We start from the raw sequence: 17,441 nt of genomic DNA, 5'->3' as shown, positions 1-17,441 counted from the left end.
TCACAGGTTATGAGGTTAATGAAAGTATTCCCCTCAGAAGGATACCTAGTTTAGGTTCTGAGTCTCTGTGAACCTCCTACAGTAGGTAATATTCAAAGCTATTGGGGCACTACATTCTGATGGGCTTATAAAATGGCGGTTTTTAAAATAAAATCCTTTTTGTAACCTCTAGGAATGTGGTTCCCCAAACAGCCCTCCCAGATATGTCCTTTCACTCTTGCCTCCAAGCTACCTCATCCTCTGCTCATACCTGCCTGTGGAATTGGATACTCAAGATGACAAGAAACAGCAACCAACACACGTCAGGATTACAAATCAATGCCCAAGCTTGTCCGATCATGGGTGTTGGTGTCCTTGTTGATCTCAGTTCGTCACTTTTTTCTTTTCTGTGCATAATACCCAGGGCAGTGGCATGGTCTTGGAGAGAGCAGTAGCTTTTAGAGCACTACATTACTAGGGCTTGGAAACAGAGGGTTGTTGTTGATCAACCCTGGTCTCTGTGACTGAGCAGACCTATCGACCACAGGCAAACAACTGCCCCTGCAAGGCTGTCCTACGCAGTGAACTGGTGTTCCCTTGTGGTTGGCTGCACCTGGCAACAGTGAGCCATGGGATGTGTGGAGTTTTGGTTCCTGGATGAATGTTGCATATGCATCTCATCACTCTGTTAGCAGAGGCACCATAACAGGCTCGATATTATCCCATTATCTAGTTATATGGCTATTACCCAGTGTTGTAAATTGTTTCCTGGGTTACATATGTACATATGAGCACATTAAGGTTTGTCACTCAGTGCAAAGTCATCATAAGTGGAAAGAAGACTAAAATGTGACAGGAAGGAACAGAATATGTTGGAAGAGAGGAGGGCAGACATATGGTGCTCGGGCCTCGACCTGGTGAGGGGCCCTCGGGACTGGGGCCAAACAACGTCAGGAGTCGGGCCTGCCACTTTTTGCTCCTGGTGGAGGGCTGACATTGGGGGAGGACAGAGCGATCCTGCCCTGGGGTCCGGGGGCTGGCCCTGGAAGGAAGAGGACTGCGGTCGCCGCTGGGTGGGGCACCGTCAGTGGTTGGCTGTGGCTCCTCGCCCACGGGGCGTCCATCAGGACCCGGCGTCGTCCAGGGGCAGACTGAAGGGTGTGAACCCTGCCCTCAGTGACAGGACCTCGCCACCACTCCTGGAACTGCAGCACCTCCAGGGAACCACACCTGAAGGGAGAGACAGAAGGGCATCCCGCGCAGCCGAGGGGTGGAGAGTGGGCCGTGCAAGGGACCTTCGGGACTGTAGATGAAGGACGTACAGTGGCCGTCCCTTCCCCGACGCGTACAGTGGCCGTCGTTGTGGGGCTGCTCCCAAAGGAGGAAGAGGCATATGGACGTACAGTGGCCGTTCCCTCCCCGGTACGTACAGTGGCCGTTACCGCGGTGCTGCATGGGACTGTATCTGGAGCAGTCCCACCCCGATCCTGACAAGGGCTGTTGTTGTGAGAGTTTTCCCACCTGACATAAAGTCAGAGTGGAAGCGGGCCTGTGGGCCCGCCAATAGGTCTGGCCGACAAGTAGTGTTGCATTCCTGCGACGTCGTGGTTGGGCAGGTTGAGGGGAAGAGGGAGTCGGGGCGCCCCGGCGCCCGTCTCGCTCTGGGCCAGAGTCGCTCTCACCTGGCCCGCCGTGGTGTCCTCCTGGGGTGGGGGTAGGGCTGCGGCTCCGTTGCGGGGTGGGGGGTCCGGTGGCGGGGGCACGCATATTATAAAGTATACAGCTGAAGTGGGTGATCAAGGAACCACAAGTGTTCCAGTTCTCATTGACAGTGGTCTGAAATATCTTTCTCTCACGTTCGATTCAAGGTGCGATACAAAAAAGCAATTAATCTTTTTAAAATTATCAGTAAGAATATTAACCTATTCAGTTTGATGACATTTGTTTCCCACTGTATTCCCATTTTACTCTAACAGACTAAAATTACAATCTCTCTATCTTTACTCAGTTGTGACAAGAAATTAAGGCTAGGATATAATGTAAGTCATGAAGAAGTCTTAGTTTGCCGCTGAATGACGTGAAGTAAGCTGCAAAAGGACAAAAATCTGTGTCAGTTTAAAGTAAAATTGCAACAAAAGATTTTATTCATTTCTGAAGTGCCTCCACACAGGAAACATTTGGCGCAACTTTCAGACTGCTGCAGGTGGGATTTTGATGGGAGAGAATTACCGGTTCATAGTCACGAAGCTCAATAGGTCCAAACTTTTGTTAACTTTCGAAAATGCCGAAATTTCGCCCTTGACAGGACGATAAGCCCAGTCGGGTTGACTCCACTTCTGCTACAGGTCCATGAACACTTAAAGTTACAGAAATTAATAGTCGTCTTGTGCTCACCTGCGTTGATTAACAAGTATATTATCAAAATGAAAGAGTTCAGAACTTGTAAAAGCCATTTTATTTATTTATTTTTTTTTATTGGAAACCAGTGAGCCATAATCAGTAAAGCGTAAAAATCTCCAGAGAATCATAGGAACTATGATGAAACAGTATACCTTAAGAAAAGTCCTGAGCTTCTTAAGTGCACTTTACCTAACCGGTTAAGGGCAAAACAATTCAACATCCAATGTTAACATGAAATTTAGTGGACCAGTTTTTGAAGGAAAATATGAACCAGATTTTTTTCTTTTTTTAAGGATTTTGAGATTGGATCACGTCTGAAAGGAACTTAAGGGTTGGAAAACGGATCACGTTTTAATAGCCTATATTCTGTGTGACTCCAAATTCCAGCACACGTGCCTTCGCCATGTCCACGGAAACAACATATCTCTTTGAAAAGTAAGTACGGATTTAGGATTTTTCTTAAGATATTTTTAAGACGATTTCAGATTCTTTTAAGGATGTCTAAGGGTTTTCAAAGGATTTTTTTTTGGATAATTTAGAATATTCTTATTAAGTTTCTAGAAAATGTTTGATGGTTTAAGATATTAACGATTTTTCTATGATGTTTTCTCTTGTTTTTTGGATGTTCGATATGTTTGGATGTTTGTTGGTGTTTTGGGGTGTTTTTTTTTTCAGTATTTTCTGATTCTTTGGATGTTTCCTCATGTTTTTTTGGATGCTTTCTGGCGTTTTTGGATGCTGCTACAATATTTCTAGGATGTTCTTGTTCATACCATTGACTCCTTAAACCCGATGACGTTTTGTATTCTATTATTATTGTCTTTAGCAATTTTATTTACTTTGTGTGTGTGTGTGTGTGTGTGTGAGAGAGAGAGAGAGAGAGAGAGAGAGCGTTAACCTCCTTCACTATATATAGTTCATTCATCTTAACTTGGCCCAGATTCTCGTCCTTCTGCATTTTATTTCACGTAGCTTAGTGGTAGTAAAAGGCAATACTATGGCTCTCCATCCTTTCCACAGCACTTCTTCATGACTAGCACCATATTCTAGTGTTAATCTCTTGCTGCTACTTGCATTCTAGGTGGAGGGATGGCAATTTTAGGCCAAGTTTAAGTGCATAAGGTATAGTTATGTGATTCTGGAAAGGAGCATATAAGAACTGAGAACGCTCGAAGTTTCTCTCTCTCTCTCTCTCTCTCTCTCTCTCTCTCTCTCTCTCTCTCTCTCTCACTCACTAGATTATTTTTAGGTAATTTAGAAGGTAATAACTGGTTCTGCCCTCCTAATGACGGCAGTTCGTGATAGTTAATAGGAATGTTCAAAAGATAGCTACTGGGGCGTAAATGAAGGTTGTGTGTGTGTGTGTGTGTGTGTGTGTGTGTGTGTGTGTGTGTGTGTGTGTGTGTGTGTGTGTGTGTGTGTCTGTATGTGTGTGTGTGTGTGTGTGTGTGTGTGTGTGTGTGTGTGTGTGTGTGTGTGTGTGTGTGTGCGAAGGGGTCATAATATTATTCTAGGTCTTTGAACCCATCCTCCCACTGGCTTGGGAAAGAGTCGATCCCACTGCCCAGCACTTGGGTTGCCGACAGCCTCGTACCTCCTTCAGCACAAAAGGAGGAAGATTGTACAGTCAAGCGCAAAAGTTAGCCTATTCCACTGCGTCTATTTCACACTTGGGGCACGTCTTCACTTCCTTCCCTGACTCATCACATCGAAGACAATCATCACTGGACGGAAACATACCAAGACTCTCTCTAAGGAATATTGGGCATAAAAGGAGTATTAGCCAGCGGGAAAGGGAGGGATGAATAGGGAGAAGGAATAAGAGTGGATAGGGAGACTAGAAAGAAAGAGAGGGGAAAAGAAAATGAAAATACGGGGTGATAAAGGGTTGAGAGGGAGAAGAGAGAGGAAAGGAAAGGAAAAGGGAGCGCAGAGGAGTGAAAGGGGATGGACTGGGAAGACAGAGAGGAGTGGAGTGGGAAAGGAAATGAAAAGAAGGGATGAAAGGTGGTGAATAGGTAGACTGAAGAAATTGCAAGGAAAAGGAGACAAATGACGGACTGAACAGCTGAAAGGAAAAGACGAGATGGTAGAGAGTGGACGGAGAGAAAACGGGCGAGAAGCAAAATAAAAACGAAAAAAAAAAAAATAATGTGATAGACTGAAAAGTTGAATTAAGGACCTCAATACTTCATTCCTGGCTTTTTTATATCACTGCCGAAGGTATATCAGTTGGCGCAGGTGTGTTTTAATCCGTCCCAAGTGTTTAGCTGGCAGACCAAGGAGGGTAGGGTACAAGGGTAGCGTTCGAAATACTGTATATGAATGCAGGGGGGAGGAGATTGTCTTCGAAAATACGATCCTCCAAGCGCGCAGGGCGGGGTTAGGAGAGGGTGGGGGGCAATGGTTGAAGTCATTTACACCTGTGGGTACTGTAACAAGAAGCATTTTAAAGCGCAGGGGATGGGGGGAGTAAAAGTGCAGCCAGTGTGAGCTAAAATACCGATTGCACGATATACTGTGTGTATATATATATATATATATATATATATATATATATATATATATATATATATATATATATATATATATATATATATATATATATATATATATATATATATATATGTGTGTGTGTGTGTGTGTGTATGTATTGATATGAAAATAAATAATTTTGTTACGCGTGATTTATAGGTATGCTGATGTCCACAAGGATAAGAAAAGACGCAAATGCCCCAAGCGCTTTCGTATAATCACATTTTGAGGGGATAGCAAAGTGGGTGAGGTTTAGTACAACTGATGATAAATAAATGCGGGGAGAGAAGGGTGGAGAAATTCTCTAGGGACTTCACTAAGTCGCTTTTTTTTTTTTTTTTTTTTTTATCGGCGACCTTGCAACATTAATGAACACATATGTTATTTAAGGGGTGGCTTTAGGACCCACGGTGTGTCCTGCATAGTTTGTTTCCATGGGTCTTCATTGTATCTGAACGGGGTCGACCTCTTCCCCACCCACCTAACCCCTACCGCGCATTTCGAGCAATGGTAGGACGGGAAGCAGGCTATGACGAGAGAGAGAGAGAGAGAGAGAGAGAGAGAGAGAGAGAGAGAGAGAGAGAGAGAGATGAGAAGGAAAGAGGAATAAAAAACGAAGAGAGGAAGGAAGAGAGAAGATGGAAAGGGAGGAATGGGGGAAGAAAACACCATGCTCGTAGTATTAGGTAAGAAGGAAGAAATGAAATAGTTACATATAATACTTAACCATCCATACATACATAAATACAGTACATACATTTATATACAAAAATGCACACACACACACACACACACGCGCACGCACGACTGACCGAGAGCACCCTCTTCTGTTACTATTGATCGATCTTGCACAACACCTTCCATTATCCAGTAATTGAAAGGAATTTGCCAATTATCCTTTACACTCCTTAATTAGCTTTGGCGTAAACTCTAATTAAGTCGGTTTACAGAGTTTACCGGAGCCCTCATTCTCGTCGGGTAAGAAAGCTCGATCCCTAACACCTCCTCCTAAACGATTTATTTTGGGATATGCCTGGTTAACATCCTTTTGTACGCCATTTATGCAGAGTATGGCCATATTAGAAGGGCTTCTATGACACAGATGAGGACAGTAAGGTGAAATAAGTAAAACAAATCGCTTTGGAAAATGTGTTAGGGAGCATATCCTTACCCAACCCATATCTGTTTCATTTTGCAGGTTCATTATCATCACATATGGACCTCTGTGATGATAGTGATGATTGTGTGATGATAGCTTGATGATGGTAGGGGTGAGAGTGATGAAGATTTGTGTGATGATTGTGAGGATGGCGAAGACTCTTGATAATGATGAAGATGGTTATGACGTTAGTGATGAACATAGCTGAGATGACAGTGATGAATGTGATGATGATGATGATAATAATGGTGATAGTGGTGATAGTCTAATGGCGGCTATGATGAATATGTTGCTTACAGTGAACGTGATGACAAAAGTGGTAGTGATGGTCATGGTTTCAGTGATGATGCTGTACTATACGTAATGGTTATAGTGTTAAGTCTAATGATAGGTAAAGGATAAATATCTTTTTGTGAGCGGGAAGCCACTTTCTGCGCGAATGAAACAATGTCAGTAACAATAAAATAGCGGTTAAAATGTCAGTCCATCAAAGGGTTTTTCTTGAGCTTAATAAAATAATCTCGTAACCATAAAACAATGACGTCATGGTACCGGAAGGTTTAGTAAATCTGTTGTGGGTAATTCAGCAAAGCGCCAAAAGATATTATTTAAGTTACATGATTATGTTTCTCAGAGGGAGACGACCAACACCAAAATAGGTAAGTTCACCCTCGACCGTGGCCCTTTATACCCAGAATAAGAAGATAGTTGCGTATGCCATTTTCTTCACAACTTCAAAGCTTATGGAAAGTTCTTCAACCGAGCTTTGCCGCCGGGCTCTGTGTGGTCGTTTATAACGCTACCAGTACGTCAGATTGAAGGTGAGTTAAGGGTTAAGGACAACGTAAAGGCCAGGAAAGGCAACAAAGTCCAAACTGGTGGCAAGGAGAGTGATGCGAGGTGGTGTACAGCGAGAGAAGTTTTGTCGGTAGTTCAGTTTGGGAGAGAGAGAGAGAGACTTCATTGCTTACAAGCCGCCTTTTAGCTCCTTACACAGCTAATGATGGAAGCTAAGACGGTTCTGGCTGTCAGGATTAAAGTCTTTAATAAATCTGTCCATCCATCCTGTCTTGTTGTGGTCACTGGTCGCCCTACACCAAATACTGCCTATGTAGCGTGCACCAGCACTTGAAGCACTTGTTTTTATTTTTATTTATTTTTTTTTTACGGTATATTTTGATTTTTAAAAGTATGTAAACTGATAATATATGAAAGTTTACAGTTTCCTGGGAACCTTCATTAGTAATCAGATAACACCAGTCATTTCCTGTGTAATGCTTAAGCTCATTAATTTGTATCAGCTTGGAGTTCAGTGGAATTCGAGTGTTGGGAAAAGTCGCAATGAAGTTCCAGTACCCCCACTGTACTCCATATTCTTATTCCATGCTTTCCCCAAGAACCAGAGGGATATCATAAAAATCTGCACCAGCATCAGACAGTGGTGTTATTAGGGCATTTTTGCGGATTTAAAGGGTCACATCTCTTGGTTGAGTTAGTTTAGATTAGAGTATATTAGGTAATTGTAAGTTAGGTTAGTGTAGGAAGAATAGATTAGGTTGGGTTAGGTTAGAAAAATGCATCAGAACTATTTAGCCTGCTTGAAACTGCAAATATACCTTCATTTTCACCCACCAAACCTCCATGGCATTCCACCTTCCCTCTCCTTGCTTTCCCTGAGGATGCATTGCCCCTCGCACTGCACATTCACCTTGGTTATTCCCAACGTTGATGTAAGCCTGTACATTACTTCAGATGTGAATTGAGGGCATAATAGGCTACTGGTGGTCTGCTGTCTGTACCCCAAAGACCAGGCTAAGTTTTGGTGCCACAGTTGTTCATATTTTCCTCGTAACCCACTGCTGTATAATCCTCATCCACCTGACCTTTAAGGTATGATGGTTTTAATAATTTGCAAAAGTAGGTGCTGACTGTGCAGAGATATGACTGGGATATTTTTAAAAATATATCTATCTCTATCTATCTATTGCCAGATGCCACAATCCCGTAAGGGTGGCCGTTTGACCTTGAGTTATTTGTTTTATGGGGAGGGGCACTAACCCTCCACCAACCCATTTGTTGACACGTAGGGAGCACATATGATTTGGTTATGTGGTTACCACCCAGTGTTGTAAATGGTTTCCTGGCTTACAGGTAACCATTTGCCTTGTCACTCAATGTAAAGCCACCCGTAAAGGAAAGAAAAGCAATAAGAAGAGACAGGAAAGATGGAAAAAATTTGAAGAGAGGAGGACAGACACAAAAAATGAATGATAAAGGCTAAGGATGAAGTAGGCAGCACTGCATCAAGTGAGTGGATGATGGTTGCCACCACCTACCACTAAAATATATGCCTAACCTATTTTGCCTCCTTTGAAAGACAAGAGACTAGAAAAGGAGTACCTACTCTTACCTCCTTGTTGTCCTCTTTCCATCATCTACTCCTGCTCTTGGGAACCATCTTCCTCACTCTGTATTTCCCTGTGCCTGTGGCCTCCAGTTTTTAGTATACAGTGTCTCTAGACATCTTGAAATTTTCATGAAGCATGTGCTGTATCATCTGCTTTGTGTGCTGTCAGAAAAGAATTCCTGTTTTGTGTATATGGTGACTCTTATTTTGCTGAATTTTCATGTAACATATGACAATTTCCATCAACTGCATACTGTACCATAATATGTTTTAGATTTACCAAGACTGTTTTATTCCCAGGAACCAAGAGGAGACTTGCTGCTGCTGCTACACCAAATATGCTCGTTCCCTGAAACATCTCATACCCTGCCGTCCAGCAAACAAGTGAGTCAACATCAGCTTAATCCCTCCAGTCTGAGGGCGTCTCTCCTAGTTGCATTCATGGTGGTAAAAAATCTAAGGTAGTTTGAATGGTGTTATAGGAAACAGGTAATATGAAATAACATTACAGTAGCAAAAGTGGGCAGCTGTAATGAAAAGGTTGAAGTGTTTTTAAGTGGTGTTGTAGAACAGGGAGTACATATGAAGTAAAATAGCTAAGTATGTCCATTGCTATGGAAGGCATGAGGTAATGGTATTTTTCCTACTCCTTTCCCACCATCTCATCCATCTCATCATTTCCCTTTCTACTGTCCCTCCCTCCATCCCTCCTGCTGCAGGCCTGTCATGTCATCTCTCCTCCCCTTTTCTTTGTTCTTTCACCTCCCTCTTTCTATCCTTCCCTCTCTAACTTCATTTTATTATCTCTCCTGTCCTTGCCATCCCTCCCTTCATTCTCTCTCTCTCTCTCTCTCCACCCATAACTCTGTCGTATGATCTCTCCTACCCTTTCCTCCATCTCTCCATCCTTCACTCTGTTTTGCCATCATTACTGTCCTTCTCTTCATCTCTCCCATTGTAAATTGAGCTCACTCTCTCCATTTTGCTTCCCTTCCATTCATCCCTCCATTTATCACATTGTCTCACTGTCTCTCCAATTCTTCTCTTCAGTCCTCCCCACATATCTCCATCTCACCATCTTTCCCATCCTTGTCACTGTTCATCCCTCCTTAACTCTGTCTCACTGTATCTTCTGGCCTTTTCCTCCATCTCTTCCTGCTCAGCTAGTGTCATCATCTGTCCTATCTGTTTCTCCATTTCAACCTCCTTACCCCATCCCACTATATCTTCTGTCCCTTCCCTCTGTCCCTCCCAGAGTAGTTAGTGTCATCACCTGTCCTTTCCATTTCAGGGACAAGAGCCTCCTGCCAAGCAATGATGCCGGCCTCTTCAGCTTCATCACTGTCAATTGGATCACCTCGCTCATGTGGAAGGCGTACAGATATGGACTGGAGCCAAAGGACTTGTGGAAGATACAGGTAAAGTTCCAGGAATTTATAAATTTCTGTACATCCTTACCAAAAACCACTGGAACACTTGGGCACAGTGGATGCAAATATGAGCAGAATGAAGCATGTCATCTGAGAATAGTTGGCATTCCTGATTGCCAAAGGTCTGCACTGAAGCCATTACACTGATATAGAGTACAGCAACTGTTACTGACAGAGATGCACATGAGATGTTTTCACATTCTTTAGTCATATATTGTAGGGGGGCACAGTAGCTCAGTGACAGAGCATCGAGCTCGGGGCCGGGGGGTCGTGAGTTCTAGCCGCGCCCGGGTCTGCTGTACCAGCAGGGGTAGCGCTCTCCTGTAACTTAGTGGGGCTATATGGTCTTAGTTGCGTAGCTCAGGGAATTCATTTCTCCATTTAGTCATATATTTCAAAATGCATGGTGCTAGCAGTGCTTGGAATCTGTTTGGTGAGAGTATATAAGGAGTCCTCATTATATGTTGAGATGAATTCAGATTTATCACTCCTTGTCTTATAAATCAGGGGAACTGGGAAATAAGCATTATACAGTATGTGACAGTGAAACTTAAACAGCAAGTTTTCTTTAATTTACTGTGGACATTCTATAGGTTGTCAGAAAAGGCACCATTCCTGAATTTGAGTCCTATTTACTTGGCAACTGCAATTACTGTCACTTAAAATTATTTGTTAATGTCAAGTTATTTTGAGCTTCTGAACCTATTAAAACTCTTCTGTTCTTATTCTTAGCCCATTTTACTGAGCTGATCTCATTAGGGTAGTGTAATTTGTTCAGCCACAGTCATATTTTGCTAACTTTCCTTCTGATCATTACCGTGTTTGAAGTGTGGAGGTGTTCATTAACATCTATCTTTTTGCTTTTGGTTATGAAACTTCACTTCTCTTACTTCTTTGGTATGCTGTACATTGGTTGTCTTACAGTCAGGTGATGTAAGGTAATTCCTGTTTTACTTGTATTTGACATAGTTTGTTCACCTGCAAGTATTTCATTGACTTCCTCAGACTTTTCTGTGAGTTGTACTTTTCTGTTTAAGCATTTACTTAGATGTGCCTTTACTTGTTTAATTCTTCCATCCAATTAACAAATTTTAGTATTTGCAGGCCACTTTGTTTTCATCATTTTTTAATGTATATACCTCATCCCACCGAGGACAGGTCATTCATCTGCTGCACTTCCAAAGGCATTATTTTATTCACATGGTTAGCTAATGATGCTGCAAGTTTCCCCCTCTTATCTTCTTTGGTAGTGCCAGCCTGTAATCGAGTCATTTTATTACTACTGTACATCCTTTGTCCAAAAACTGCTATGTCTGTATCGTGATAAAGTGCTGAGATGTAATAAGTAACATTAGAATATGATGGTGGTCTGGACATGCTGTGGAAAGAGTTTTGAGCTGTAGTATTGTCTTATGGTGCCACTGAACTGTGTGAAAGAAGAAGCAAAAGAACAAAACTTTGGGCCAGATGAAGGTGAAAAAAGTATAGGGCCTGGCAGTGCCCAGTGTAACCAGACAACAGTATGGTATGGTACAGAAATGATACATGTTCAGTTCTCTGTTAATCAAAGTATCCATTTGTTGAGTTATTGACTGAATGACTGTACACAGTACCGTACATAATATGTGGAGAACATAATGTTATACAGCAGCAGTATGGATTCTTGTAGTAAAAAATATTAACATTTAAATCCTCAAAACAGTAAAATCTATTAAATTCATTATTGCTCAACTAACCCAAAATTAACTTGAAAGATTTTTTCTTTTTTTTCTTTTTTAATAATAAATAAGCTTACAGAGATACGGATACTGAGGTGACCCTTTGTAAACAGTATGAAGATGGAGCAGAATACAACTGTCAGCGACTGGAGCAGCTATGGGAGAGGGAGCAAGAGCAGGCACGGAGGCAAGGAAGAGAACCCAAACTCTGGCGAGTGGTATGGCGGTCAGCAAGGACCAGACTCATGGTTGCCCTCTTCATATTTTTCATACACATGGCAATGCACTTTCTTGGAGCGGTAAGATACTCTTCCTGTTCCTCTCTTCCAGTCCTGTATAGCTTTTGTCATACTGTATTTTCAAGAGGGGAGAGGAGGAGGAGGAGGAGGGGGGGGGGACCAAGGATGAGATGTAGGGATGGAATGGAGAGAGATATGAGAGAGGCAGGTATGAGTTGAAAGGAGAGCAAACAAACAGGAGAGGACAGGTCAGTGTGGAGACAGTTTGTTTGTGGCCACCCCATGTGGGACTAAGGAATCTGGCAAGAGGTAGATTGTATTTCGAGGACTTTTTTTTTTTTTTTTTTTTTTTTTTTTTAATGTTCTGTCTCTTAGTGCTGTCATTTTTCTGGTTGGTTAGTTCTTCCTTTAAGTTGATAAGTTATCTCTCTATCATGTTTCCCCTCTCCTTGCTTTCTGAACCTTACCTCATCCCATTCGTAGGTACAAAAAAGAGGTCAGGATGGCAATGATGGTTTTGTCTTCATTTTTGTGTACTGTACATCTTTGTCTTGATCTTTGTTTTATACTCATAGATTTCTCATTCTGCTTTGTTGTTTTATTTAGTCTTCATTACTTTTTTTTAGATGTGGGAACATCTCCAGGTATGGGTCATATCAGCCAGTCACACCTTAAGGATTTTCACAGTGTACTTCACCTTGGCTTCCTGAAGATTCACACACAAGGGCTCATATTCTTGTCAGTTCAGGAAGCTGCCTAACACCTATTCCTAAGCAATTTATCCTGTTTATTACACGATACTGTACTCTTCTGTGTCATCAATTCTTCCAGTATTGCCATACTCTGCATGAATAATGTAAAAAAAGATACAGTATTAACCAGTCAGATCCAGAAGTAAATCACTTAGGAAGAGTTGTTAGGGAGCTTCGTTACCCGATGAGAATGCATAAGTCAGGGTGCTTCAAGCTAGGAAAGCACCGTATGGTCCTACGTCTGTGTTGTACAATACATATTCACTTATTGTATACATCTTTAACTTTTTTTCCTTTAATTCATATGCATTGTATTTACAGTGTACATCACTATCATTATTCGGGTATTATTATTATTTTTTTAATATGTTTCATCTCTTTTTGGGTATGGTAATTGGAGCTGCGTGTTATTTTCCTGCACAGACTGTGATGGTGAAGTTGATGCTGGACTACATCAGTTCTCCACAGGTGGACCACTGGTATGCTGGCCTCATTGTGCTTGGCATGACCGCTGTCAGTCTCACCAAAGGGGCCACCCGCAATGGATCATATGTGACCAGCATGCACACAGGTTTGCATTGTAAACCCTTCATTTCAATGTTGCATTTTTTTTTCTTTTTCTTTTTTTTTTTTTTTTTTTTGCTACCAGCAAGCAGATATATTCTACTTAAGATATATCTCTGGTGATGAAGGGGTTAATGAGGGCTATATCTAACTCCTGTTCCAAAAGTCTATCCTGAAGCGAAAACTTTATTTGGGGATGGTAAGAATGAATATGTCTTTGGGTTGAAAGAGTGAAAGGTCATGTAATTATGGTGTCTTTAATCATAAAAAGTTTTTCCTTACATTAATGAAAGATATTCCCCACTGTAACTAAAATGATTTACCACTAATTTCTTCATGTTTGTGATCACTTTACTCTTTATACTCTAACTTAGCTTAAAACTGCCATCTCTATCTTGAAAGCTGAGGTGTAACAATAGGTGAACACTAAAATACAGTGCCAGTCATTAATAGGCACTGCAGAAGGCATAGTAACGTCCTTTTCTACCACTGAATTACGTGAAATAAGCTACGAGAGGACAGAAATCTTGGCCAGGTTAAGATGAGAGAACTATAGATCTGTATTAAAAGATTATGTGGTAACTGTGTTGGGAAGTTTGAGTTTGTACCAGTATGATGCCATCCCCTTGCCAAAATGTCCCAAGGCAGCATGGTTAGATGTAGATGAGTAGAGATATACAGATGTTTAGTACACAACTCATGAACTGTGCATGACAAAGGAACAGGAGTGGGATTCTTGAACACGTTTACAGTTGATTTGCAGCTGTAAGTGTGATTTGTTTGCCCAAGATGAACAAGAAAAGGAGAAAAAAGAGTCAGTTTGTATTTCTTGTCTGTCCAATAAAAATAAACAATGGTTAAGAGAGGAAAATACAGTAATCATAAAAATATCAATGGTTTAGGAGGAAAGACCTGGAAAGTAGAGTACAGAATTTTTTCATATCTCCAGTTTGCCCCCCCCCCCCAAAAAAAAAAAAACTTAAGTTATATCAGGGAATCTGTCATAAGACTTTGTACCTGGGGCTTCCTTTTCACTTTGATTCATGCTTCCATTGAGATCAGAGAACCATGCTCTCTCTCTCTCTTATTCTGCATATGCATGTGTGTGTGTGTGTGTGTGTGTGTGTGTGTTCTTACCTAATTGTATCTTTACAGGAATGAGTCAAGCTCGTACTGTCCTGTGTCTTAAACCATATTTATCGTACATATCCTTAAATTTGTGAATTGTTTTGGCACACACTATTTCATTTGGTAGTGCATTCCATTGATCAATTGCTCTGTTTGGGAAACTGAATTTCCTTACGTCTTTATCACCTCTCTTCTTATGCAGTTTTTTGCAGTGTCCTCTTGCTGATGCTTCTCCATATGTTAAGTAATCATTAATGTTTATTTTCTCCTTCCCTGATATGCACTTATATAGCATTATCATGTCACCTCTTTTCCTTCTCTCCTGTAGTGTTGGTAGATTCAGTTTATTTAGTCTTTCTTCATAGCTTAGGTCCCTTAAGCTTGGTATCCATCTTGTAGCAGCCCTTTGAACTTTTTCAATCTTGTCTATGTGCTTTTTGAAATGAGGACTCCAGACTACTGTGTGTGTGTGTGTGTGTGTGTGTGTGTGTGTGTGTGTGTGTACATATGTGTGTGTGTGTGTGTGTGTGTAATTCACCGGGTTGGTCAGGATCACTTGATGGTTGTGATCTTCAGCTTTTACCCTCCCGGAAGGGAGCTGAGAGCTCATATAGTCCGATCTAAGGGCAAGGCTGTGACCTTCACATATGCACACACCCGTCCCCTTGCTCAAGGGGGACAGTAACCACCCACTTCGTCAGTGAAACTTTTCGCAACCTGAGCGAGGCGTGAACTCCCGTCCACCAGATGGCAAGCGAGAACGTTACCACTGCACCAGCGAGTGGTGTGTGTGTGTGTGTGTGTGTGTGTGTGTCTGTTTACCTATTTGTATCTACCTATTCATAGTATACAGGAATTGAGCAATGCTCGTGTTGTCCTGTCTCCATATCCACCTTTATCTAGTCTACTTTTACACACATGAATGTTTTTCTCCTGCACCACCTTTTCATCTAAGTCGTTCCAAATATTTATGTATTTACCTAATATACCTAATTGTGATATACACAAAATGTGCTATGCTCGTGGGTTCCCGTTGTTGTTTCACAGTAAGTCAAATTTAGCTTTAAACTCGTTTAAGTTTTTAGACTGGACGATCTCTTTGTCCAGGGTATTCCATAAGTCTATACTTCTGTAAGGAAAGCTATATTTCTTGATATCCTTCAAGCAGCTTGACTTTTTCAATTTCATTCCGTGTCCTCTTGTTGCTCTGTTATCCCATACAGACAGATCTTCTCGGTCAGTTTTATCTACTCCCATCATGGTCCTAAACACTGCAATCATGTCTCCCCTCTTTCTCCTTTCCTCTAAGGAAGGCAAATCCAGCTTTTCCAGCCTCTCTCTGTATGACAGATCTGCCAGACTGGGGACCATCTTGGTTGCTTTTCTTTGTATTCTCTCAATCTTGTTTATATCTTTCTTTTTGTGTGGGGACCACGCTACCACTTCATATTCTAACCTGGGGCTGATCATGGCCACTATCAATTTTTTCATCATCTCCTCATCCACATAATGAAATGCTACTCTTATGTTAGTCAAGAGTTTATACATCTCTCTAACTGTCTTGTTAATGTGTTTTTCAGGTGACAAACTATCTTGGACCAGCACTCCCAAATCTTTCTCTTCTCTCATTTTTGTGATTAATTCATTACCCAACAAATAATTCAGTGATGGCCTCCTGGTACTTTTACCCATTTCCAATATTTTACATTTCTTTACATTAAATTTCATTTCCCACATCCGGCTCCAATCATGTATCCTATCCAGATCCTCCTGCAGCATTTTACAATCCTCTTCAACCTCTACCTTCCTCAAGATCTTTACATCATCAGCAAACAGACTTGCATAACCGTTCACTCCATCTACCATATCATTTACGTAAATCAGGAACATTACTGCCATCAACACCAAGCCTTGAGGGACTCCACTTGTTACCTCCCTCCATCCAGACATCCTATCCTTTATTACTGTCCTCATTTGTCTGTCTTTCAAAAAGTCTCGCATTCATTCCAGAAGTTTCCCCTTCAATCCTCCTATATATTCCAGGTTCCACATTAGTCTCTTATGAGGTACCTTGTCAAAGGCCTTCTCTAAGTACACACAATCCACCCAACCATCTTTCTCCTGTACCACGTCAATAGCTCTTGAGTAAAAGCTCAACGAGTTGGAAACACATGACCTTCCACTTCTGAATCCAAACTGACATTCAGCCAAAATATTCATCTCTTCTAGATATTTTATCCATCTGTCTTTCAGGATTCTCTCACACAATTTTGTGACCATGCTGGTTAGAGACACTGGTCTATAATTCAGGGGTTCTTCCCTGTTTCCTCCCTTATAAATTGGTATCACATTTGCCCTCTTCCATTCTTGTGGCACTTTCCCCTCTTCCAGAGAACACACAATTAAACTGTGAATTTTATCTGCCAGTTGTTCTCTGCATCCCTTCAGTACCCAATTAGAAATTCCATCAGGTCCTGGGGCTTTCCTTACATCTTGAGTTTCCAGTAATTTATACACTTCCTGTACCTCCACTTTTATATCTTCTATCACCGGTACATTTCTAATCACTCCCTCCCCTTCCACAACCTCTTTTTCGTTAGTGAAAACCGATTGGAAACATTTGTTCATTATTTCAGCTTGCATTGCTGCATCTTTATAGACCTCTCCTTTTACTTTCAGTTTGGTGATTCCTTCCCTTTGTTTCAGTTTGCCATTAACAAATCTATAAAACAGTTTGGGTTCATCCTTGCATTTGTCTATTATACCTTTTTCAAAATTCCTTTCTTCTTCCCTACGTATTCTTGTGTATTCATTTCTAGTTCTTTTATATTCTTCCTTTGTTCTGTTGTTACCTCTCTTTCTCCAGTTGTTCCATGCCTTATCTCTCTCTTTTTTTTGCTATCGTACACCTTCTATTAAACCACTCCTTTTTCCTGTTTTCTTTCCCCCTTACTCATGGTACAAATTTTTTCACTCCCAAATTATAGAGGTCTAGAAAGATATCCCACTTCCTCTGTATCTCTCTTGTTTCTCTGAATTTTCTCCAATCCTTATTTTCACAAAATTGTCTCAGTCCTGTAAAATTTGCTTTCCCAAAGTTGTATCTTCCCTGCCTATGAAGCTTGTCTCT

The 17,441-nt window shown here is 41.4% G+C and overlaps 1 protein-coding gene across 1 annotated transcript in view; it reads left to right on the top strand.

The window, feature by feature from the left end:
- The window catches only part of LOC145402181 (ATP-binding cassette sub-family C member 5-like), a 61,631-nt gene that overhangs the window by 1,077 nt on the left and 43,113 nt on the right, over positions 1-17,441 (top strand). Inside the window, 7 exon segments of the mRNA XM_080274297.1 lie at positions 173-301; positions 512-615; positions 2,767-2,814; positions 8,781-8,864; positions 9,772-9,898; positions 11,742-11,927; positions 13,043-13,190. Coding sequence (XP_080130423.1) covers positions 173-301; positions 512-615; positions 2,767-2,814; positions 8,781-8,864; positions 9,772-9,898; positions 11,742-11,927; positions 13,043-13,190 — 826 coding nt within the window.

Source organism: Coenobita brevimanus, chromosome 57 (genome assembly GCF_032717465.1).
Source record: "Coenobita brevimanus isolate Jiangsu-jjx chromosome 57, ASM3271746v2, whole genome shotgun sequence".
NCBI lineage: Eukaryota > Metazoa > Arthropoda > Malacostraca > Decapoda > Coenobitidae > Coenobita > Coenobita brevimanus.
Note: the sequence above shows the minus strand (reverse complement) of the source record. Positions and strands in the feature narration are given on the sequence as shown.